Source organism: Marmota monax, unplaced genomic scaffold, assembly GCF_021218885.2.
Source record: "Marmota monax isolate L192 unplaced genomic scaffold, Marmota_monax_Labrador192_F-V1.1 WCK01_AAM20220418_F8-fsc00035, whole genome shotgun sequence".
NCBI lineage: Eukaryota > Metazoa > Chordata > Mammalia > Rodentia > Sciuridae > Marmota > Marmota monax.
Genome location: NW_026691961.1, coordinates 7,618,573 through 7,642,163, shown reverse-complemented (window position 1 = coordinate 7,642,163; position 23,591 = coordinate 7,618,573). Strand labels below are relative to the sequence as shown.

The 23,591-nt window shown below is 49.7% G+C and overlaps 1 protein-coding gene across 2 annotated transcripts in view; it reads left to right on the top strand.

Moving 5' to 3' along the window:
* Axin1 (axin 1) overlaps window positions 1-23,591 on the top strand; it is a 37,959-nt gene that overhangs the window by 1,373 nt on the left and 12,995 nt on the right. For both annotated transcript variants that reach the window (XM_046440986.2, XM_046440975.2), the window contains exons 2-4: window positions 3,066-4,024; window positions 19,910-20,050; window positions 22,628-22,724. In XM_046440986.2, the coding sequence (XP_046296942.1) occupies window positions 3,147-4,024; window positions 19,910-20,050; window positions 22,628-22,724 (1,116 nt within the window). In that variant the 5' untranslated portion in view covers window positions 3,066-3,146. The remainder of the gene's footprint in view (window positions 1-3,065; window positions 4,025-19,909; window positions 20,051-22,627; window positions 22,725-23,591) is intronic.

The following is a 23,591-nucleotide window of genomic DNA, read 5'->3' as shown; positions in this document are numbered from 1 at the left end:
AGAGAGCCAGCACCAGCTGGTTTCAGTTTTAGGAAGTCCCATTCAGGAACAAGTAAGTGTGCGAAAGCACATAAAACATGGTGTTTTGTTTTGTTTTGAAGTGGGGATTGAGCCCAGGGGCACTTAACCACCAAGCCACATCCCCAGACCTTTTTATATTTTGAGTCAGGTTCTCATTAAGTTGCTTAGAGCCTCTCTAAGTTGCTCAGGCTGGCTTTGAACTCATGATCCTCCTGCCTCCTTAACCACTGGGATTACAGGCATGTGCCACTGCACCTGGCTGCACAGTGTTTTTGTTTGATTTGCAGCATGTGTTTACTTGTCTTTGATTTCTTGTTTCAGAGAAGCTGAGTGAACTTTTTTGGGCTGCGCTGGTCATTCAGAATTTAGATGATGGGGAAGGGTATAACATGGGAAACAGTAGCCCTGACCCACAAGAGTGTCATCAACAAATGGTTACTTTCACACTTCACATAAATCAATGTTTGGAAGTTATGTTTGTGTAAAATAAATACATACACAAGCCTATAGCATCAAGTTTGCTTACATGGTACCCAGAAGTGTGTGCCTCGGTGTTGCCCAAGGGAATTTTGAATTTTAAATACCATATCAGACTTCAGGTTCCTTTTATGGAATCACTTTATTGATGGTGGTTACAGGCTATGGGCCAGATTTGGTGCTCGTGGGCATTGCCTCGCCTGAATTAATGTGGCTGCCTTATGTGTGTTATGTATGTGTGTGTTCCCTAAATGCTAGGTATGCTTCCCTGGGGGAGCTTGGAGATTTGGGGGATTGAAATGTTTCAGCATCAGTGATATGTGGAGGTGTTGGTGTGCTTCTAGGGACATGGAAGTTCTTTTTTCAGTTGATGACCAAAGAGACTTGAGTTATAAGATATATTTCCTCTGGGCTCTGAAAAGCAGTTTAAAATGGTTAGGAGAGACTGGGTTTACACAGTAAAATGTGAGTTTTGAAGGGAAGCTGCAGTTCTGTAATGAAGGACTGTGTCTTGAATTTGCTGCCTCCTCTATTGCACAAGAATAGCTCAGCATCTGAAAAAAAGCTGTGTCTAGGACAAGCATCTTCTCTTCAGTGCCAATCAATTGAATATTTGTAGGTATGCTTTGTTGTGAGACTATTGTGTTAGGTGCCGAGGGTCCTGCTGTAGTCACTCATAGGGAGGCCTGAACGCTTTGGAGACAGCAACAGTAGCCAGCCTCACATTACAAACTACTGCTCTTCAGTTCCCAGTAACTTGTTTTTTTCTCAGGGCTTGTGAGCTGACTGCTGTGTATCTGGAAGGGTGGTCAGGGATGCAGGCCCTCTTTTACTCTAGTGGCAACCTAGACAAGAGGAAGCTAGACATCATGAGATGATGTGGAGCTGTAGACACCCAGGGTGCTCACTCTGAGATGATGGGGCTCAGAGAAAGTGAGCTGAAAGGGGGGTTCTGTGAGCAGCACAGGATCTTGATCTGAAGGAACAAACAGGCTGGCCCTGCTGAGGCTGAGATGACAGTCTTCTAAGAAGTCTGTAGCTGTGATGATGTTGGGCACATATTGGTGACCCTCCTTTTTTGTGTGTGTGACTTGTCCCTCTGGCTTTCAGTAGTGGTTGGCAGGTGAAGAGTATGCAGTGAGAATGTAGGTGTGGGGGTAGATTTCATGGAGGCTAGGGCCCAGCAGTGTGCAGTGGTAGCCAGGGAGAGCCCCCTTGAGTTGGTTCTAGGGGGGCTGACTTTGTGCGCTCTGGCTTGTTCAGTGCTCCAGGTGTTTGACCTGATGGTGTATAGTGCCCTCTCCAATCTGCTTGGCTAGGATCCTTACATTCTGTGTTAAAAGGATGTAAGGGCTGTGTTAAGAGGCACAGCCAGGGCTCTTGGGCTCCAGGTCTTGCTCGGGGGCAGTCTCCTGCACACTTTCCACCTACTAGTGGCAGCAGTAGTAGTAATAAACACCAGTTTGTATATATGAATACTGTTTTCTTTTTCTCAAGAAGTAGGGATAGAACCAGGGGCCCTCTACTACTGAGCTACACTCTCAGCCCTTTTATTTTTAACTTTGAGACTGGATCTCCCTAAATTACCCAGGCTGGCCTTGAACTTTCAGTCGTCTTGCCTCAACCTTCTGAGTAGCTGGGATTACAGGCCTGTGTCATCATGCCTAGCAGAATAACCTCTAAGAGGATGTGTGGTTTGGTTTTTCAGCTTAGGGAGTTAAATCAAATGAGCTATATGCTTCTTTAGCCAAAAAGCATACTTGTAATTAGATTTAATTTGTTCTGTACTTTTTCTGTCCCTTAATGTCCCCATCCACCATTTGTTTTCAGAAGAACATTTTCCTCATAATACAGGTACTCACAGTTTAGTGTAATTCTGCATTTCTAAGGTTGCCTGCATTGATGACTTCTGAATGCCTACTTGCTGTGTCCTTGTATTACCAATCCCACTGTATTGAAGGCAACCTGTGGCCAGCTGCTCTTTGAGGTGTGTGTAGAGTAGGAGAAATACCTGGCTGGGTGCTTGCATCTGTTGCAGGCATATCAAATATGAAGTGATGCAGTAGCAGAGAGTAACAGAGGCTGTGGGACTTGGAAGATGCACTCCTGCTTATAGCGTACTTCTCCCATTTCTGAGTGTTGACGACTGGGCAGGTGAGGTGATCATTTTTGTGTGTGAGGGACTTTGTGTGTGAGCCCCTGGTTCCAGGGGTCAGGGTTGAGAGTAACTTTCCTTTCTCTAGCCCTCCTGGTCATTCAGCTCTTGAGCCAGAATGGTTGGTCCTCAGACCCCTGGTCTCATGGAAGGACACTTTAGGGGAGAGGTATCCTCTGTGTTCTGGACATCCACTTAGTGTGAGAGACCTTCCTGTAGTTTTAAGCTCTCACAAGTCATATATGATATAGAGCATACTGTGTGGCCAAAATATGTCTCTGCTGGAAATGGAACTGGCTTTCTGCTTTGAGTGAGAGTGGGAGGGCGGCGCCGCTAGCTTCGTCTCAGAGAACCTCTGATAGTGTCCCAAGGGCCACCTTCCTAACCCTTGTCCTCTTGATGGTTTCAACAGGACAGATTGCCTCCCCTTGGAGCCGTAAGTACTGATGTATTAGGGTGCAGCGCTCGTTGTTCATTGACGCAGAGTCCCAGAATGAGTGTCCAGGAGCAGGGTTTCCCCTTGGACCTTGGAGCAAGTTTCACTGAAGATGCCCCCCGGCCCCCAGTGCCTGGTGAGGAGGGAGAACTGGTGTCCACAGACCCAAGGCCCATCAGCCACAGTTTCTGCTCTGGGAAAGGTGTCAGCATTAAAGGCGAGACCTCAACAGCCACCCCGAGGCGCTCAGATCTGGATCTGGGGTACGAGCCTGAGGGCAGTGCCTCTCCTACCCCACCGTACTTGCGGTGGGCCGAGTCACTGCATTCCTTGCTGGACGACCAGGATGGGATCAGCCTGTTCAGGACTTTCCTGAAGCAGGAGGGCTGTGCTGACCTGCTGGACTTCTGGTTCGCCTGCAGTGGCTTCAGGAAGCTTGAGCCCTGCAATTCAAACGAGGAGAAGAGGTTGAAGCTGGCAAGAGCCATCTACCGAAAGTATATCTTGGATAGTAATGGCATCGTGTCCAGGCAAACCAAGCCAGCCACCAAGAGCTTCATCAAGGACTGTGTCATGAAGCAGCAGATCGACCCTGCCATGTTTGACCAGGCCCAGACGGAGATCCAGTCCACCATGGAGGAGAACACTTACCCGTCTTTTCTGAAGTCTGACATTTACTTGGAATACACGAGGACAGGCTCGGAGAGCCCAAAGGTCTGCAGTGACCAGAGCTCAGGGTCAGGGACAGGGAAGGGCATATCTGGATACCTGCCCACTTTGAATGAAGATGAGGAGTGGAAATGTGACCAGGACGTGGTGGAAGAGGATGATGGCAGAGATGGTGCCCCCCCCAGCAGGCTCACTCAGAAGTTGCTCCTGGAGACAGCCGCCCCGAGGGCCTCAAGTAGACGGTACAGCGAGGGCAGAGAGCTCAGGTGAGTCACCAGGTGTCTGTTTTCTGTGCTCACCTCTGAGACCTGGAGAAGGAACAAGGGAAGGGTGTTGGTGACGGGATCTTTTAGCCCAAGCTGAGTATATGGCTGCCGCTTTGGTCATGTCAGGGTTTGATTCCATATTTGTCATGTCTGTGATGTTGAGAATACTTTCTTTGAGAACAGACTGCGCGGCTTGGTGTATCATTAGGAATGTGGATGTTCTCACAAGTCATAATGACATTGGAACTTGATCCTGGAGCAGTTAGACTTGTGTCCTCTTGCACAGAAGTGGAGACACAACTCTCTGGGCTAGGTAAAGGGAGGAGTGGACATTCAAGTGCATCGATGCATGGAGAGTTCCGGTAGCTTTCTATAGTGATCCTGCAGGGTTGTTCCTGGCGACTGAGGCCTGGTGGGGAAGTTTGTGAGTGCTAGGAAACTTGTGGGACTTGTGCTTGGAGTCCAGGATTGGACCCTTTAGCTTGCTAGCTGTGTGTGGGTGTGGTAGGTCAGTGCAAGGCAGCCTGGATGTTTTGTCTGGTGGTCCTCACCAGTTGTGCATGTGCATGTAGGTGCACATGCAGCTTGGAGGGAGCCACAAAGCTCTCAAGAAGTCTCTACAGCTTTGAAACTGCTTCTTCACTCTTTCCCTACAGTTTGGCTTTCAGGTCGCCGTCTGTTGCATATGTGAGCAGAACGCTTGCATTTCCTACTCCTTTCCTGAGCTGGTGCCTGGGGGACTTTAAAGATCTGTAAGCATGAGGCTGCCGCCAGGTGCCGTGGTCCTGGTGCAGCTGCTAGACACCAGGACCAGCTGCTGTGGAGAGACTGGCATGTGCTGATTTGCACAGGACTCACTCTTCTGAGGGTTACCTGAGAGTGGGACCCTGTAATTAAGTGGTGGTCAATGTGGATTGACTAATGGTTTTCTTTTTTTTGGTACCAGGGATTGAGCTCAGGAGCATTCAACTTCTGAGCTACCATCCCCAGCCCTATTTTGTATTTTATTTAGAGACAGGGTCTCACTGAGTTGCTTAGTGCCTTGCCATTGCTGAGGCTGGCTTTGAACTAACGGTCCTCCTGTCTCAGCCTCCTGAGCTACTAGGATTACAGGCATGCACCACTGCACCTGGCTTAATGGTTTTCTTTTTTGGGGGGCTGGAGATTGAACCCAGGAACTCTTAACCACTAAGCAACATCCTAGCCTTTTTTTATTTTTTTTATTTTGAGGCAGGGTCTCTCTAAGTTGATGAGACTGGCTCTGAACTGTGATCATCCTGTCTCAGCCTCCAGAGTGCTGGGATTATAGGCGTGGTCACTGCTCCTGGCTGCTTGACTAATCTTTTTGTTCCTTTTTCTTATTGTTGTCAGCCAAATGCTGCTATTAATATTATTTATTTTTTCTTTTTTGGAGGAGTGTACCGACGATTGAACTCGGGGGCACTCTACCACTGAGTCACATTCCCAGTCCTGTTTTATTTAGAGACAGGGTCTCATTGAGTACTTAGTGCCTTCTAATTTGCTCAGGTTGGCTTTGAATTCACGATCTTCCTGCCTCATTTTTCGGAGCCACTGGGATTATAGGCCTGCGTTACTGCACTCTGCCTATTGTTGTTGTTGTTGTTGTTATTATTATTATTATTATTTTTTTTACAGTGTTGAGGATTGAACCCAGGGCCTCTTCCTAAATGCTTGTATTTATTAGTAAGTTTTTTAGGACAGAATATGCCTTAAAAATATCATGTTAAGCTCAACACAGTGGCCCACATGTATAATTCCAGCTGCCCGGGAGGACTGGGGATGCAGCTCAGTGGTAGAGCACCCCTGTGTTCAATCCCCAGTACAAAAAAGAAAAAAAAAAAAAAAAAAACCAACCAAAAAACAAATCCTGTTAAGGCTGGTATAACTAACAGTTGCTAAAGCGTAACCTAAGCCAGGCATGGTGGTGCACACCTATAATCCCAGCAGCTCAGGAGGCTGAGGCAGGAGGATCACAAGTTCAAAGTCAGCCTCAGCAAAAGCGAGGCGTTAAGCAACTCAGCGAGACCCTGTCTCTAAATAAAATACAAAATAGGGCTGGGCGCGTGGCTCAATGGCCAAGTGCCCCTCAGTTAAAAAAACAAAACAAAACAAAAAAAAACCTAAAAAGTTTACAATAGACTAGAAACTTTGTTAAGATGACACTAAATTTGAGAATTTGAGGGTTGGGCTGCAAGAAAAATATTGAACCCAGGGTGCTTAACCACTCGAGCCACATCCCCAGATCCAAATAAAAAATTTAATATCTTATTTAGAGATAGGGTCTGCTTAAGTTTCTTATGGCCTCGCCATGTTGCTAAGGCGAGGTGTGGTCAGTAATTTGTAATCCTCCTGACTCAGCCTCCTAAGCTGCTGGGATCACAGACTTGGCCATCACACCCAGCTCAATTCTGATTTGTAATTTTAAAAACAATGGCGACTACACGTCCTGGGCCAGCCCATCTGAGCACTCTTCAGTTCTTGATCATAGCAGCAGTACTGCTGTTGTTCTTTTTGGTTTGCTCTATTTGTAATACATAGTGTTTGCTGTGAAATGACTAGAGCATGTGGGCTGCTTCTGCTGGGTGGCATTTTAGCTCCCTCATGGAGCTGTTGTTGGTAGCAGAGGGGCCTGGAGTTTAGGAGAGTCCCATCTTTCATGGCACTGTCCCACCCAAGTCTGCCTGTGGTACAGTGTTGTGGTTTAAAGTTCTCTGATGTTGGGATCTTATTAGCACTGAGGTGTTTTTGTTCTTTTTGCAGTGCTGGGTGTCTAACCCAGGGCTTGGAGTGTGCTAGGCAAGTGCTTGGTCACTGACCCCACCCTAGTCCAGGCTCATGTTGATTCTCATTTGGAGGCACTCTGCTTGTCCCCCAGGGTTCAGTTAGAAGGCAGGAAGTGGGGAGTGACACCTGGGCTTAGAGAAGGGGTTGGCTGACTGCAGCCCTCTCCTTCATGTTCCACTGACCCTGCCCTCCTGATGGTCAGTTTTGCTTTGCTGGCTCCCTTGTGTTGGACATGGCTACACAGTGAACTTGGGCTCTGGGCCTCCTTGTTTACAAGTGCTGCCGCAGCATCAAAGGAAGACCCTGCATTTGCCAATGTGGGGGGACACTGGTGCCACTATGTCTTATGTGTTCCATGTTCTGAGGGCCTGAGGCTGTGCTATTGGCTTAAACTATGTAAGACCATCCTGGAAGGAAAGTTGGGTGCCCCCAGATAGCATGGCTGCTTCCCAGGCGGGAGAGGGTGATTCCTCAAGGGAAGATTGAGGCTGAGAGGGAAGCGCGACCACACACCTGAAGGAGACCCTGAGCTCAGCCTCACTTGCTCATCAGCTGCAGTGTTGAATTGTGTGAAGGGATGTGTCAGGAGGGCCATCTAGGACAGCTGTACATCAGGGCGCTTAGCTAGGTTCCTATAGTGTGGGCCGCTCTGCTTGTGTGCTTGTTGTGTGCTTGTCTGAGTATGCCAAATGATATTCACATAGGTGACTTGAGGAAATTCAGATGAGTCTTATACTTAGCTCTCCATCAAAACCAAGAAAATAAGATACTTTTGACCTTTTTCTGTATTTGCTATCCTCCTGTGGCCATCTGGAGCCCCTGGGCCCAGGTGTCGTGGAACTCCTCACTGGTTCCTTCCTTTGCCTCTGTTTCAGCTGATGTGAATCAACAGGCTTCTGGCTGCTTACTGAATGATTGGCTGTCGGGCCCAAGGACCACAGCACACTAGTTGGCCAGCTTGGGTTTCAGTCCCCTTGGAAGGCTGGCTTGACATACAGGTGCCCAGGGTAGGCCTGGAGTAACCTGGCTGCTGGTGGCAGAGGTTTCTTGGCATTTCAGTTTGCTGCCCTGACTTTCCTGCCAGCTGAGAAGACCCCGAGGGCAGAATCTCCCTGGGTATCTTCTTTTTCTTTTCTTTTCTTCTCTTTTTCCAGTATTGAGGATTGAACCCAGGGCCTCCTACATGCTAGGTAATCACTCTAGCCCGTGCTACATCTCCAACTATTTTGTGAATTATATTTTGAGACAAGTTCTTGCTAAGTTACCCAGGCTGTCCTGGAACTTATGTTCCTCCTGCCTCAGCCTCCCAAGTAGACAGGATTACAGGCATGCGCCACTGTGCCTGACTTCCCTGGATGTTTTCTGTGCCCTACTAGGACTAGCCCACTCCAACTCAGGAGTGGTTTCTATGACCATAGCCAGAGACTGGACCATGGATGCCATTCAGAGCAGGAGCAACTTGATGGTTTGGCTGAGTTCCTGGCACGAAGTGCCTGACCACTCAGAAGACAAGAGTGTCCTTTCAGGTCCAAGACCAGCACTGCTCTCCAGGCCCCTCAGAGTTTGCCTGAATGACTGTGGGATCTTCCTGTTAGTTAATTGACTATTTCTGGTAATGGCTTAAAAGCTCAAGAGAAGAAATTGTGAAAAGAGGAAGTGCCCAAAGTATATACAGAGCTTCATTTGGAAGATGGACCCTGGCTTCTGAGTCAAGGGAGTGAAGTGCTCTGGTAAAAAGCGTCTGGCTGCAGAAGAGAATGTAGTCTGTTGTTTCCGAATCTGAAGACATGGGATAGGCTGATTTGACTTCTGGCCCCTTCTCTTCAGGGTCATTTGTGACAAAAGGCAGCTTACCTGTGAAGCCTGACCTCTGACCTCCCTACAGCCCTCTACCTTCTGCTGTAGGCCTTGTTGCAGGAAGCTGAGAGGAGAGCATGGCCCTGCTGCTGTCCCTGGCATCTTCCAGATGTGTGGCTGGTACAACGGGTGAACTTCGTCCCTGAATAGGCAACTCCAGAACAGGGTACCGGAGCTACTTCCAAAGAGAGCCTTTATATACTACTGTCATGCTCAGAACCAGAGTTGGTGGTGCTTCCCTTGCCTTGGTGGCTGGACAGCCCATAGGTCTTTTAGGACTCAGGCTCCTGCCCAGCACATTGTGGTCAGGAGGTCTGTGACCTGCAAGGTGTGCACTGGTGTGGCTTTCTCTCAGTCTCTCTTGGAATGTGTATTTCCTGTTTGATCCAGGTCTAAAAATAAAATATTTTTTGTTTGTGAAAAATCCAAGGGAAACTTTAAAAATTATTCCTGAACTAAGTGACTGGAAGAGCCACATTTCCTGCCAGAACTTTCTGTATGCTTGGAGAATGAGAGGCTCAGTGGCTGAATTTAGGGCCTGCTTGACTTCTGTGGGGGTGTCCTGCCTATGGTGTGACTATACCTCTCTGCATTTTTCTGTGAAATGGGGATAATGAAGTAAGGACCTGCCGATTGAGGGTGTCATGTTCTACCTTGAGGTAGTGCCTGGGCAGAGCCTGCACCCCTAAACCTGCACCCAGCAGCTGCTCATGGGCTTCAGCTCTGGCTGAGTAGCAACCTCAGCATCCTCTGGATGCAGACAGTGTTGGAAACAGTGAAATTCTCATCTGGGTTACAGATGGTTACAATTGTGTTGGTGAATACATACTCAGATTATAGTAACCAGATTTCCTGAGGTATATCAATTCCCCACCCCAACTTGTTCCTCTTCTAAACTCTCTGAGCTTGAAAGTGGCACCACCAACATCAGATCAGCCCAAGCCATCTTGATTTTTTTACTTACTTGCCCTCATCCAGGTCAGCAGTAGGCCCTGGTGGATTGCCATCAATAGCACCATCTCCTCTTGCCTCCCACTGCCTCCAACTGGATTGTTGTAGGAAGCTCCTGATGAGTCTTCCCTGCATCCTCAGAGGGGTCTTTCATAGGTGCTGTCCCTTCTTCCAGGGCTGCAGAGCCTTCCCACGCACCAGGAGTGAGACCTGAAGTCCTTGGGTTGGCCCACCATGCTTGCATTCATGGACAGCCTTCTGTGGGCAGTACTCTAAAAGTGCCCATTCTCTGCTCTGGTTGGTCTGACATGTTGCCAGTGTCCATGAAGTGCGTGGTCAGTGGTCAGACTGCAGAAGTCTCAAACGGAGAAGCCCTTTGAGAGTGTCAGTTGCAGTCCTGAGCTTCAGGATGTGTCTCTGCTTTGGTGTGTTTCTGAACAGGGCATGTGCCTCCACCCCTGGCTCTAAATGTTTCCTTTTAATACGATCTTAGCTCTTTTTAAAACTAACCTTACTTTTTATTGGAAAACATGGACATAAAGAAAAATTAAAATAACACTAAAGGGTTGATAGCTGCATTTAGTTATCCCCAGCCCCTGCCTTTCCAAGGAGGCCACTTCTCCTGTTTCTCACCCTGTGGTATTAGTCTGTCTGGAATACCATTAAAAAACAAACAAACAAACAAAAAACACCAGACATTGATTGATTACACAGTCAGAGCTGGAGTTTGAAATCAGAGCATGGGAGGTGGGTATCTTTCTGAGCCCTGCCCGCCCCCCCCCCCCCCCCCCGGGGGGGGCATGTATACCTTGCAGGTGTGCTCACTCCCTGTGGGTCACAGGCTTTGTCCTTATCCCACAGGCAGCCCCATGAGGGGGCTTCAGCTCATGAACTGGGTGCGCTTGGTTTCTGGCAGAGTCCTGTGTTGCTATTTTTGGGTTCTCATGATGTTTTCTTTGTCTTTTTCTTTTTTTGTAACACTGGGTATTGCACCCAGAGTATTCTATCACTGAGCTACACCCCCAGCCCTTTTGTTTTTATTGTTCCTTTTTAAAAATTTTTTTTAAGATGTTGATAGACCTTTATTTTGTTCATTTATTTATATGCAGTGCTGAGAATCAAACTCAGTACCTCATACATGCTAGGCAAGCGCTCTGCCACTGAGCCACAACCCCAGCCCCTTTATTGTTCCTTTTGAGATAGGGTCTTTCTATGTTACCCAGGTTGTCCTAGAACTTGGGATCCTCCTGCCTAGGCCTCTTCAGTTTCCAGGATTACAGGCATCGTCACCACACCTGGCTGATGTGATTTCTTAAATGATTTTAGAGTTGCTTTTGCATAGGGTATTATTGACTTGGTTTCTGTCTTCCTGGCTGATGATGTGACCTGTGATGCCCTTGATTGCCTGCTTTCTATAGACCTGAAGGCCCAGTGAAGGGTGAGTGTGCAAGGCCTTCTGGCTGGTGAGTCTGGAATGTTGGGGTTGCCTGCCAGCTTTTGCACTTGGGGTTTAGCAAATAGTTCTGTTACAAGTGTGTACCACTGCACTGCACGGAGGGCTCTTCTTCATTAGAAGATCACTTTGGGGCGCCTTGAGCACCCTTGCGGCCCCTTGTGAGTTGAAGCCCTGCCCTTCTTAAGAATGCGCTGTTCTGTGCAGTGGGCTTCCAGCATCATCAGCACAGATGAAGCACTGGTGTCTTAAAGTGAATTGGGGCGTGCTTCTCCCTCTTGGGGTCTTCTTATTGGGTCTTCTTGAGGAGTTCTTCATCTTAGAAGACTTGGTCCCTTTTTATGGTAGCAGACTGTTAAGAGTGTTGTGGAGAATGAAAGCAGACCAAGGGAAAGCGGCAGTGTGGGCTCCAGAGAGATTGAGTCTGAGCAGACAGGAAAGATTGTACTATGTGGCATTCTGCAGCTGGTCTGCAGCTGGCTGTGTGACAAGGCTTCTCTAGGTCAGGAGACTGGTGAATCAAGCAAACAGAAACCCTTCATTCATGGAGCTGGGTGCTGATGGAGAGATGCCTGGTGGAGATGAGTAGAGCGCCCAGTGTCTCAGGGGACAAGTACTGTGGAAAACACTAGGTAAGACAGCAGAGCAGGAAGGGCTGAAGTTTTTTTGTTTTGTTACTTGGGATTGAATCCAGGGGTGCTTAACCACTGAGCCACATCCCCAGCCCTTTTCTACATTTTATTTAGAGATGGGGTCTCGCCGAGTTGCTGAGGCTGGCTTTGAACTTGTGGTCCTCCTGCCTCAGCCTCCTGAGCCGCTGGAATTACAGGCGTGTGCCACTGCGCCCAGCTTCTCCCAGCTTTCTTGACTGGCTGCTGTCATCATTGTGGCCATGGAAGCCATGCACTGTGGACCCCCATCTTCAGTCGCTGGCTGGTGAGCGGGTGAGGAGTCATGGGAATATTGCATGGGACGTGATGTCGTGATGCCTGGGGGGGGGTCAAGTGACTTCCTGTCTGCCCTCGCCAGGGTCTTGGAGGGGGGTGCCTATGGAATCCATGGGCCCATCAAGGGTTGGCACTCCAAGGTAATGGTGGCAGAAACATGCCTTCGAGATCCTCATAATGGGTGAGCATCAGAGGGATGCATGAAGGCCACTCATGAATTGTCCTCATATCTTGGTTCTTGGACATTCCCTTCCTTTGGAGTGTGAGACTCATGGTGCTATGTGGAGTATATTGAAAACTTTGGGGATTAAACATTTTGCTGGTGAACAAAAAGATTTGCAAATAAAAACAGTCCAGGCCATTTTTGTCTTGTTTCTGTTCTTATGTGTGGCAACTGTGGTCAGCCTTCTGTGGCTCACAGGGACATTGGATGGGTCCTTGTGGGCTGTTACCACAGATTCACTTGGGTGAAGTGAGGCTCCTTTAAAACATCCTGCTAAAACAGTGTGGAAAAGACCCTGGGCAGCAAGGCAGGTGATATGCTTGGAAGCAGAGCACTCAGCTTCTCCTGCAGGCTCTCCATTCATGGAGGAGGCTTCTTTTACTCAGCTGAGTCTGAAAATCACCCAGGTGTGGGGTTGGGACATGAGTAGAGTGAACCTGATGTGGGGTTTCTGGTTTCTGAGTTACTTCAAGAGAACAGATCAGGGGCTGGGGATGTGGCTCAAGCGTTAGCGCGCTCGCCTGGCATGTGCGGGGCGCTGGGTTCGATCCTCAGCACCACATAAAAACAAAAAAAATAAAGATGTTGTGTCCACTGAAAATTAAAAAATAAATATTAAAAAATTCTCTCTCTGTCTTAAAAAAAAAAAAGTCATGATTTTAAAAAGTGGGGGGCTTAAAAAAAAAAGAACAGATCAGATATTTTATGGATAGACTTTTGACCTTAACCAGGCTTATAAGTATGAAGATTTTTAAGGTTTTTAGTAAGCCATGCTTTTTAAAAGTCATTGTTCTGGTCTTGTAGCTTCAGCTGAGACCTGGCCTCCTTCAGGTGAGTTCTTCGAGGCCCTGAGGACTGGTTTTGGGTGACAGACGCAGACCTCTTTTACAAAGGCTAGTAAGTCCCCTGCACCTGTCAGAGTGCCATACTCAGTGTGACTGTGGCTGAAGGGTACCCACATGGCTTTGGAACCAGTGGTTCCCCCAGTGTCTTCACAGTTCAAGGCTCGAGGGAGGAGCTGACACTTAATGTAAAAAATTTTCTTTCCCCTCCTTTTCAACCTTATCACTCTTCATCAGATTTGGGTGCCCCTAAAACCAGTTCTGAAACCCATCTGTGTAGATCCAGGCCCTGAAGGGCTTGTGCTTACCCTGGGGACTCAGGCAGCCAGCCCTGCAAACCTGGCTCCTGTGCTGTTTAAGGGTTCAGGAGCTGAGGAAAGCAGCCTGTAACTTCAACAGCCCTGACTAGTTGGTCCCTGAAGTGTCTCGTGGGGCTTTGTCGTTTTAAAGGGCTCCTTTTTTACATACTTGAGTTCCTCTTTCCAGTGACTGCTCTGCAGCTGTACCATACAGAGCACATTGTTGTTGCAGGCAGGTAGGAGACACATTTGGTGTGGGAACAAGAAAATGTAGGTGAGCAGGCAGTGGATGACACTGCTCAGCCTGGCCCCTCTAGATTCTTCTCAGCATATATACAGCCTTCAATTTCTCCTCAAGAATAGGATCCTGGGGGCTGGGGATGTGGCTCAAGCGGTAGCGCGCTTGCCTGGCATGCTCAGGGCTCTGGGTTTGATCCTCAGCATCACATAAAAATAAAATAAAGATATTGTGTCCACTGGAAACTAAAAAAAATATTTAAAAATTCCAAAAAAAAAAAAAGAATAGGATCCTGGGGCTAAGGATGTGGCTCAGTGTTAGTGTACTTGCCAGGCATGCGTGAGGCATTGGGTTTGAATCTCAGCACTGCATGTAAATAAACAAAATAAAGGTCTATCAATGACTAAAAAATAAATAAATTAAAAAAATAGGATCCTAATCCACATTATCTACTACATGTATAAAAATTTTTATTCCTATTTTTTTGCAGTAAAATCCATCACAACCGCTATTTAATGGTTATTTTTAAAAATATATTTATTTTTTAGTTTTAAATATTTATTTTTTTGTGGTGCTGAGGATCGAACCCAGGGCCTCGCATGTGGCAGAAGAAAGCTCTACCACTGAGCCACAATCTCAGCCCCTAATGGTTATTTTTTTTATTATTATTATTTTGGGGGGAGGGTATCAGGGATTGCATCCAGCGGTGCTTTACCACTGAGCCCCATCACCAGTCCTTTTTATGTTTTGAAACAGGGTCTCATTAAGTTACTTAGGGCCTCACTAAGTTGATGAGGCTGCTGGGAACTTGTCATCCTCCTGCCTTAGTTTCCCAAGCCACTGGGATTATAGGAGTGTGCCATGTACCTGGTTCGAATGGTTATTTTAAATACCCACTGGTTGAGTAGCACAGAGTGTAGAACTGGGCCAGAGAGCAGATGCAGACGTGGCCTGCTGCTGCTGCCTCCTCTGTGGAGCTTGGTGGTGGTGTGGCGGTCGTGCTCCAGCTGTGCAGTGTCTCTCGGGAATACCAGCCTTCAGGCTTCATGGACTTGCTGTTCCAGAGCCTTGGATTTGTTAAAGCTTTTGAATCAGTTAACTGTGACACAGAACCTTTACCACTGTGTCCACCTTCCAATCGGTGTGTGGGACACGGAGCCAGGGACAGTGTGGTTGCCAGTTTGTGTCCAGGCTCTCACTGTATGTGGGACCCTCAACCCCAGGCTGGGCGTGCTGTTCACTAGGATGCTCAGGGCCTGGAATGATGACTCTCCCAGTCTGTAATTGTAGGTGGTGGTGTGATGGATAGGAGGCCAGGGTTCTCCGAGGTGGCCCCCTGGGGCAAATGTGAATGCCACCCCAGTGTGCTGTACCTTCCTTCTGCAGAGCACACACCCTTCCTGACCCACTGTGTGATTTTGACATAAAGGGCCTTCGATGTGTAATTTGAGGTGAGTGGGTGGAGTGTCAGAAGTATGAGAAGAAGAAGTAAAACACCTGAAGCAGAGTGAAGCTCCACCCTTACTGCCTGGTGACTCATTCTTTTCGCCTTTTGTGGCCTCCCATCATATCCTGTCCTGTGGAGGTATCCCAGAGTTCTGATCTTCCCGAGGAGGGGGCCATCCTAGTGACAGGTGGGTCCCAGGGCAGCCTGGCTGTCCAGCCTCACTTCATCTGGGCCTGTCCCTGGAGGTGGCTTGGGAGGCTGTGACATGGGGGGTGCAGATGGGGGGGGGGGCTGGCATCCTTGATCTATCTTGCATGGAGAAAATATTATTCCTCACATAACACATATCTCGCCTCTGCACCTAAAGATCAAAAAGGAGGATACTCAGAATATCCTCCTTTTTGATCTTTAGGTGCAGAGGCGAGATATGTGTTATGCGAGGAACAATATTTCCATGTGAATGTGCGTCACTGCTGCTAAAAATCAGAAGCAGGATGGGGCATGATGGCACACATCTGTCATCCAAGAGACCATGGAGGCTAAAGCAGGAGGATGGCAAGTTTAAGGCCAGCCTTAGTAACTTAGTAAGACTCCTTTTCAGAAACGACTGGGGATGTAGTTCAGTGGTAGAGCACCCCTGGGTTCAATCCTCAGTACCAAAAAAAAAAAGAAGAAGAAGAGAGCAGATCTTACCTGAGTGTGAGTGTATGCATTGGACAAGGCTAATTTGTAGCGAGGAAACATGCACCTGGCCCTTCTAGCACTGCTGTCTGTGCCTTCCAGTGGGAAAGGAGTTGCCTTATTGGGAAACCAGCCTTGCCCTCCTTCCCAGGCCCAGGACTGGCAGCTCCCAGACTGTGAGCAACGCAGGCTCTCAGGCAGACACACACCAAACAAAGGCTGGCGGTTTCTTGCCTCTGGGCTAGGGTGATGCCTTCTTGTCTCACTGTTGATCCATGAGAGCGGTGGAGAAGACCCAGACTTGCGTCTAGATTCACACTCTGTTGATAGGACATGAGGGTGGCAAGGGGCACTGGCTTTTGCTTGGCTCTTGGGGTCAGGGTGGACTGCCCGCTATACAGTGTTGTGCAGTGTGGCTGTGACTAGGAGGCTGGGGCATAACTCTGCACATACTGCTGTGCTGATGGGAGGCTGGTGTGAGCAGCAGTGCGGAGGACTCCACGGAGTATCCCAAGGAAAGCCAGCCAGGGAGGGGAGCTCCGGAGTGACAGTGCAGCATTCTAGAACAGGAAGGCTAGCTGCTGGTGACAGTGGCATGGCTGGAGTAGCAAACAGAAGAACTCTAAGGGGTGCAAAGAGTCTGAGGCACAGGCCTCCTGGCAGTGGCTGTGAGCGTGTTGTCCCTTGTTTGTCTATGGCTCAGGAACTCTAGCTTTAGAGGCAGTTTTCTTGTGCTCATTTGTCTGGTGGCTAGGTGTAGGGCCTGAGGGCTATGTTCCTGAAGGCTGGCTGGGAAGGGTGGTTCTGTTCCCTGTGTCTGTGGCACACCCCTTTCCTCTGACTGTGCCTCTGCAGGGGTGGGGTGCAGAGGGTTTTGGCTTCTGTTGCTCTGCCAGGATACCCTCCCCCTCCTGGGATGCATCAGAACTCGTGCTGCCCACTCTGCTGTCGGGGTATTTGGCAGCCTAGGAGCAGGTGTGTACTTCCTGTCTGCAACTGTGCCATGGGCACCTCCTGCTCAGGAGTGCTCTGTATGCAGGCTTCTGTCACTCTTCTATCCCTGGGGAGTTTGGCAGGAGAAGATTGACAAGCCAGCCTGCAGGGGACCTGGTCCACATGGTCCCCCAAGCCCCACCAGGCAACCGCCTGTTGAGTACTCCTGAGTGGCTTCCTGAGACAGCTCAGGAAGGACCAGTCTGGAAAGCCACCAAGTAGAAGGAAGCTTTCACTCAGGGATGAGAGCCAACACAAATGGCCTTGCTGAGCCACGGTGTGATCAGTAAACACTCAGAGGACACTGGGCTAGAATGTCCCTGCAGGGAGCCCACTGATTGGGGCAAGTTGCCCTGGGTGGTGAGGTACAGCTCCCTGTGGACCCATTTCCTGCGTTTTCACCTGGCTCTTGCTCCTGTGGTCCAGCAGGGGACACATACCGACTCAAACTACACCCTCAATTCTTCATTTTGGGAGGCTAGAGGGGGCGTCCATGGTCTGTGCTAGGGTCCTTCCTTATACCAGCAAGCATTGGAGGTGGGGATTGGCAGAGGCTAGGCCCTCACCTGAAATCAGGTGTGTCTAGGCTCAGGCAGAGCCAGACTGAGCTGATGTGATGCTCAGGCAAAGGACTGGACACTAGTGGTGGCCTGCAGGCCCCAGCACATTTGCCCCATGACTAATGGACTCTTTTCTCACCTGGAGATCTGGAGGATGTCGCCAGGAGCCAACAATTCTGGGTATGGAATTAGTGCTGTTTAAGTTGGGTCTCTGGGAGGCAGTAGCCTGGGGACGTATGGGTGGGAGCACTCCATCAGCTTCATGGAGGTTCTGTTTCTAGGTGCTGGGGTGATGATTGGACCAGCAGAAGCATACCCTGGAGCAGGTGGGAGAGTCCTGTGTCTTGGGTGGACATCACAATTTCCATACCCAAGTGTCAGCCATTCCTGTTCCTGGGATAGTGTCCTTTCTGTGCAGCAGTCCAGCCGAGAGATCAGGACACTGTCCAGGTCTCGCAGCCCCCGAGACTGCCTTGCCTCTTATCACTTGAGTTTGGGGACCTGCTGCTTAGCCATGCTGTTGCCTCTCCAGGGCTACATCCTACCCAGCCCCATGATCTAGGCTCTCTGTGGGAACCAACCTGAGCTCCATGTAAGAAGTCATCCTGTGCTCCCTGGTTTGATTTTTATGCTCCAGGGACACAGCTCTCTGAGCAGCTGGCTTATGCTCCATGGGTATGCTTAAGGGATATGTGGGGGAGACAGCTTATCACACATTGTGGGTGAGTAGACTTTGGAGTGGGACATTGTCCTTGGACAGTGGCCCGAGGAGCCATCTGTTTGGATTGTGACTGGGCCCAGGCAGACATCGGACAGAGTTGAGAAGGGTTTGGGTGGGTACACATTGGGCTACTGTGTAATCTGTGATCCACTGTGTGCACAGGGCTGAGCCCCAAGACACAGGCCACTTCTTCATCATGGACTTACTGAGGTGTGGGGATGATCCATATTTGGCAGCAAGTGGAACCTATTCCTGGTCTTGGGCACCAGGGCCTCACTGAGAAGCCAGCTCTTCGTGTGGCAGGTGGGAGGGGAGTGCTGTGTGCTAAAGTCTCTGCAGTGAACCACAGTGGAGTGGTTACCGAGTAGGGGTGGGCAGAACCGATGGGGTGGCAGGCCCACACTGAGGCCTGGGCGAGTAGGGGAAGGAATGGGGCTAAAAATGCCCAGTGGCCACAGAAGTGATTGTTGGAGGTGGTTTTGCAGGAAATGTGGGATTTGGGATAGGTCTGGTGTTTTGGCTTGTGCTTGTTGCTCCGGCACCATGTTGAGGAGGCCATCTTTGTTGGATGGCATTTGCATTTCTGTCAAAAGTCAGTTGAGCATGTTTGTGTGGACCCCACTGAGTATATTTTGAGGACTGCAGTGAGCCTAGCTGTGCCACCTGGCAGTGTGGTTGCCACACACAGCCTCCTCTGCAGCTCCCAGCTGCTGTCAAAGTGGGTCCTGCAGTACAGGTAACACCCCCTTACCTGTCCTTGGCCACAGAAAGCTTTGTCACATTAGCTCAGTGGTGCATGTGTTTTCAGAGGCCAGAGCTGTCAGCAGTGCTGGTGGTCTGCACTGAGAACCAGTGCAGTTGTTCAGGAGTTTAGAAGGAAAGCAGGTGGCTGGCGCCCCCTCGCTTTCTTTCCTTCCTCCCATCTGAGTGTCCCTCCTCTCTCCCTCCTCCTCTGACCACATTGCTCACTACACAGGGAAGCCTGATCTCCACTGGGTTGTCTGCACTCGCCTCCTTGTCATCTTGTAGAAGAGCTCTCATGTATGTGGAAGGCACTTCTGGAACTATTGGGTGGGTTGGGAGGCGGAGTCAGAGACAGGTATGTGGAAGGCTTGATCCTGCTGGAGTGGCCAGGTGGTATTGACAGGAGAGAGTGGAGGCAGGGTGGGGGCCTGCAGTGGGGACTTCTCTCTCTCACTTGAGATTTTCTTTTTAGCTAAATGAATGTTTATAGAAAGTTACCAAAGTTTGATATTCTTAGTGGCAGTAGCTATACCTAAAAATAGTTGAGCACTTAACCTGGGAAAGTGGCAACAATGGTGTCATTGGAAATAGCTCATCTTGATACTCAGTAAAGAATATGATGCTGAAGGTTGGCACTTGTGGGGCTGCTCATGTCAGGGAGGGAGGCTGACCCTGCATGCTGGAAGGCAGACCAGTGTCCTGGTTGCTTATGATCAACCCAGTTTGAGGCTGCTGAGGCCTGCCCTTCCCAGCCCATTGTTTCCTGCTCTGGAAATGCTCCAAGTGGACCTGGAGGCCAGGTGGGCTTTGTAGCCAATAGCATGGATGAAGGGCCAGCTCTATGCTCTTTCCATTTCTAGTTATGTGCATAGAAACCAAGCTCATGTGAGCATCTGTGCCTAGTGAGACATCTTCCCAAAGCAGGGACAGGTGGAATGGTGCCCAGGCCTGGGCCCACTCATAGGGACTGGGGAGGGAGGGAGGGACACTGGCCTTTTCTGGTCCATTTTTCTTCCTAAACTGTTGACACTTCTAATTCGTATAGTAAGATATTCAGATAATTCTGGGGATGTGGACTTAAAGGGCACTACAGGCTGCCACTCATGTCCCCTCCTTGTTTGCAGGTATGGACCCTGGCGGGAGCCAGTGCACTCCTACTACGTCAGCTCCGGCTGCGCCCTGGCCCCCGCCGCCAGTGCCAACGACAGTGAGCAGCAAAGCCTGTCCAGCGATGCTGACACCCTGTCCCTCACAGACAGCAGTGTGTAAGTTGCACCCACACAGTGTGCTGCAGCCTAGCTTCAGGCTGCTGGCTCTGGGCTCTGCCCTGGCCTGGGTTTGGGCTTTGTCTCTAGTTGCCCCGAGTTGGCCTAGTGTAGCCAAGCACAGGTGGGCTACACTGTGGGTGGCACCCCCAGAAACCTAGCTCAGGCTAGAACCCAAGTACGCCATGCCTGAAGCTGCCTGGAGCCTTGACAGAGGAAGGTCCAGGGACATGTGGAGGCAGACTGAAGGTTCTGTTTTCTCCTTAGCTGTGTAATCTGGTGTCTCAGTTGAAAGGTAGGCACAGACCAGCAGGCAGAGGAGCCTGCTGCAGAGTAGGAGTGCAGTCTCTGGGAGGCTGTGTGGCTGCAGAGACACCTCCTTGTTGACACTGCTCTGTACACACCCTTGGTGTGGTACAGAATATTGTGTCAGGCGAGCCCTTCTGGGAGCTTGGAGTCTAGGGCGGCAGGGTGATGCAGCTTCAGGTGCTGAGCCCAGTTCCCCATGGTAAGGGGTGGTCAGGTGAGCAGTCTGCCCACTGTGCCACAGCTTCATCCGAGCTTCTGCATCTCCTGCTATCACAGTAAGTCAGAAGCACATCCCTGCATTGTCACACTTCTGGGGAACCTGTGGGATGGGAATGTCCTGTGACCGTCCTCAGCTCAGTGGTATGGGCCAGAGCTTAGGAACAAGACAGATCAAAATTTATTTGTTGAAAAAATTGATAATAGTCAAAATTGGTGAAAACAATTAGTATTATAACATGATATTACCTAGAAAAAGCATATTTTCTTAAATTTGCAAATTTCCTTATTTGGAAAAAAAAGAAATGGATGCCCCATTTAACCTGGAGAGTGGTTTGAAGTCTCAACTTGGTCGCCCATGGATCTCACAATGGCCATCTTCCAGTCTGTTGCCATTTGCCCTCTCCCCACCAGGGAGTGCTGGGGGGTGGGAGGGTGCTGAAGCCTGGGAACACCTGGGCTTCCCTCCAGAAGCATCAAATATGGGAGAACACCTGTGGCGTTGAGCCCAGTAGCCAGCCCTCACCCAGGAGTGCTCTTTCCAGGTGTCCCTCATCCCAGGTGTCCTATACAAAAAAAACACTCACCTGTCCAGACCCAAAGACTGACCTGAGAGACACAAGGTATAGCAAAAAGCGAGGCTTTACTGACGGTCTTGTGAGATCGGGTGTCTAGAGGAGGAGACTCCCCCCCCCCCGGGGGGCGGGCAGTTATAACCAGCATTTTATTCCCTGGAGTGCAAGGTCCCTACCCCAGTTCCTCATTTGCTGAGTATTATGGGGTGCACAGTCTTCCTGTAGCCTAGGTGTTTCGGTCTCCTGTTGGGTTATTTAAAGAAACGTACTTTTTTTTTTTTTTTTTAAGAGAGGGAGAGAGAGAGAATTTTTTTTTTTTTTTAACATTTATTCTTTAGTTTTCGGCAGACACGACATCTTTGTATGTGGTGCTGAGGATCGAACCCAGGCCGCACGCATGCCAGGCGAGCGCGCTACCACTTGAGCCACATCCCCAGCCCCAAGAAATGTACTTTAATTGCACCCACCTCCCCTGTTCTCTGGTGGTGGGAAAATCCCCTTGGATTGAGTGCACTTTGAACCTCTGCCCAGGCGCGGAGAGGCTCAGGGTCCTTGCTCACACACCTTTATTCTGCCCTCTTGGAGACGAGCCGAGACCTTTCTGTGGTCAGAGTATTTAACAGGCCATCCCATCCAGTGTGGAGGGGCACCTACCCAGTCCTTCCTGTCACCAAAGACTGGTGGCAAGAGGAATGTGTGGCACTCCAGCGTCTCAGTTGTCCTGTCTCCTGACTCTGGGGCTCCTTTGCATCATGCTGGCTCCAGCTGCTGCTGTGCCCAAGAAGCTTTGTAGCAGTGGAAGTGTGCTTGGCAATGTGCAGGTGCTGAATCTGGTGGCTGTCCCGTTCGAAGAGAGCCCTGCGGCTAGCTATCCTCATCCTGTAGTCCCAGAAGACCCTTGAATGCCACTCAGATCTGTCTCTGCACTGGCCTGGAGGAGACAGTCCACAGTGCTGTGGAAGTCCAGTGTTCAGCAGTCTTGGGGCATCTCAGCTGCTCCTTCTGCAGCCCTCACATGTTGTGGTCCGTTTGGCAGCTCCTTGCAGGCACATCATGGCCCTGGCCTAGGGACAAAGCAGGGTCTGCAGATGTTTTGGTGAAGAGCCAAGTCAGCAGTCACTAACTGAAGCTTTGCAACCACACACTGTCACCTATTCTAACCCTACCCTTCAGAAATCAACTTCGAGCTGTAAAGCAAGCAGAGCTGAATTTTGTTGAAATGCTCAGTAAATACTAGCTGGAGGAACATACTGTGGCTAAGCTCCTGGGCTTTGCTATCATGTATGAATGTGTGTGTTATGCAAGTCTGTATGTGTGAGAGTACATCCATGCCTGTGAGCATGCATGTGCTGTCCTGTATACGTAAGCACGTGGACTGCTGCACTCTGGTGGTTGTCGCCACCATCACTGATTGACTGGTGCTCTTTGGAGCCTTGTTTCCCCTGTGAGTTAACAGCTGCCATTTTTCTCTGCACAGGGATGGAGTCCCCCCATACCGGACCCGTAAGCAGCACCGTAGGGAGATGCAGGAGAGCATCCAAGTCAACGGGAGGGTACCTCTACCTCATATTCCTGTAAGTATAAGCCCCACTATGCTCCCTGTTCTCACTCAGAGTGGGGCCACAGGAGCAGACAAACAGGAGAGGCAGGTGCCTGACTTCCTGGAGGCTTAGTCCCCTCCAGGCACGTGCTCTGACCTGGCTGACTCTGGAGCAGCAGTGTTGCAAGCACCATTTGCCTGAGCCCCAGGCTGGGGGCTGCACAGCCGTGCATGGTGGCAGGACCTGTCCTGCACTTGGCTTCATGGTACTCTTTTCCTGTTGCTGTGAGCAAGATGCCCACTCAAGGGAGAGCAACTTGAAGCTTTCTTCATGACATGGAGCCCAGCTTTGGCCTTCTGCAGCCCCCTGTCAGTTTCTGTGAAAGCTGGCACTGCTGTGCTCCAGGAGAACTTTGAGAATCAGCTTTTTTGAGGTTGGACAGTAGGCATCTCTGCTCAGACACCTTGACCACAAGGCTGCCTGAGCTTTGCCTCCTGGACCAAGTCACAGTGGCTCCTCAAGTGCTGGCGGCTACGAGCATTCACAGCCAGTCTCCATTGGCAGAGTACCCTTGTCTGCAAATGGAGCAGTTGGCTTTCCTTACTCTGGCATACTGATGTTGAACAGAAAGATGCTTTAGGGGAGATGAGGGAAGCTAGTGGTTACACCTTGCACCCCGGCTCTACAGTGGTGAAGGGGGAACCGAGCAGGTGTTCAGGAGCCTCACACATACTCAGGCTGCACTTCTTAGTTGTGTCTTTTAGCTTTTGGGACAGAACCTTTAATTTCCAAATTAGGAAACCATGTTCATGGTTGAGAAGAGAGATGCTTGTTTATTCTTTTTTCTGGGAAAAGAATGGGTGGGTAGCTGTGTTGTCTCCCTGCTGTCCACTTACAAAA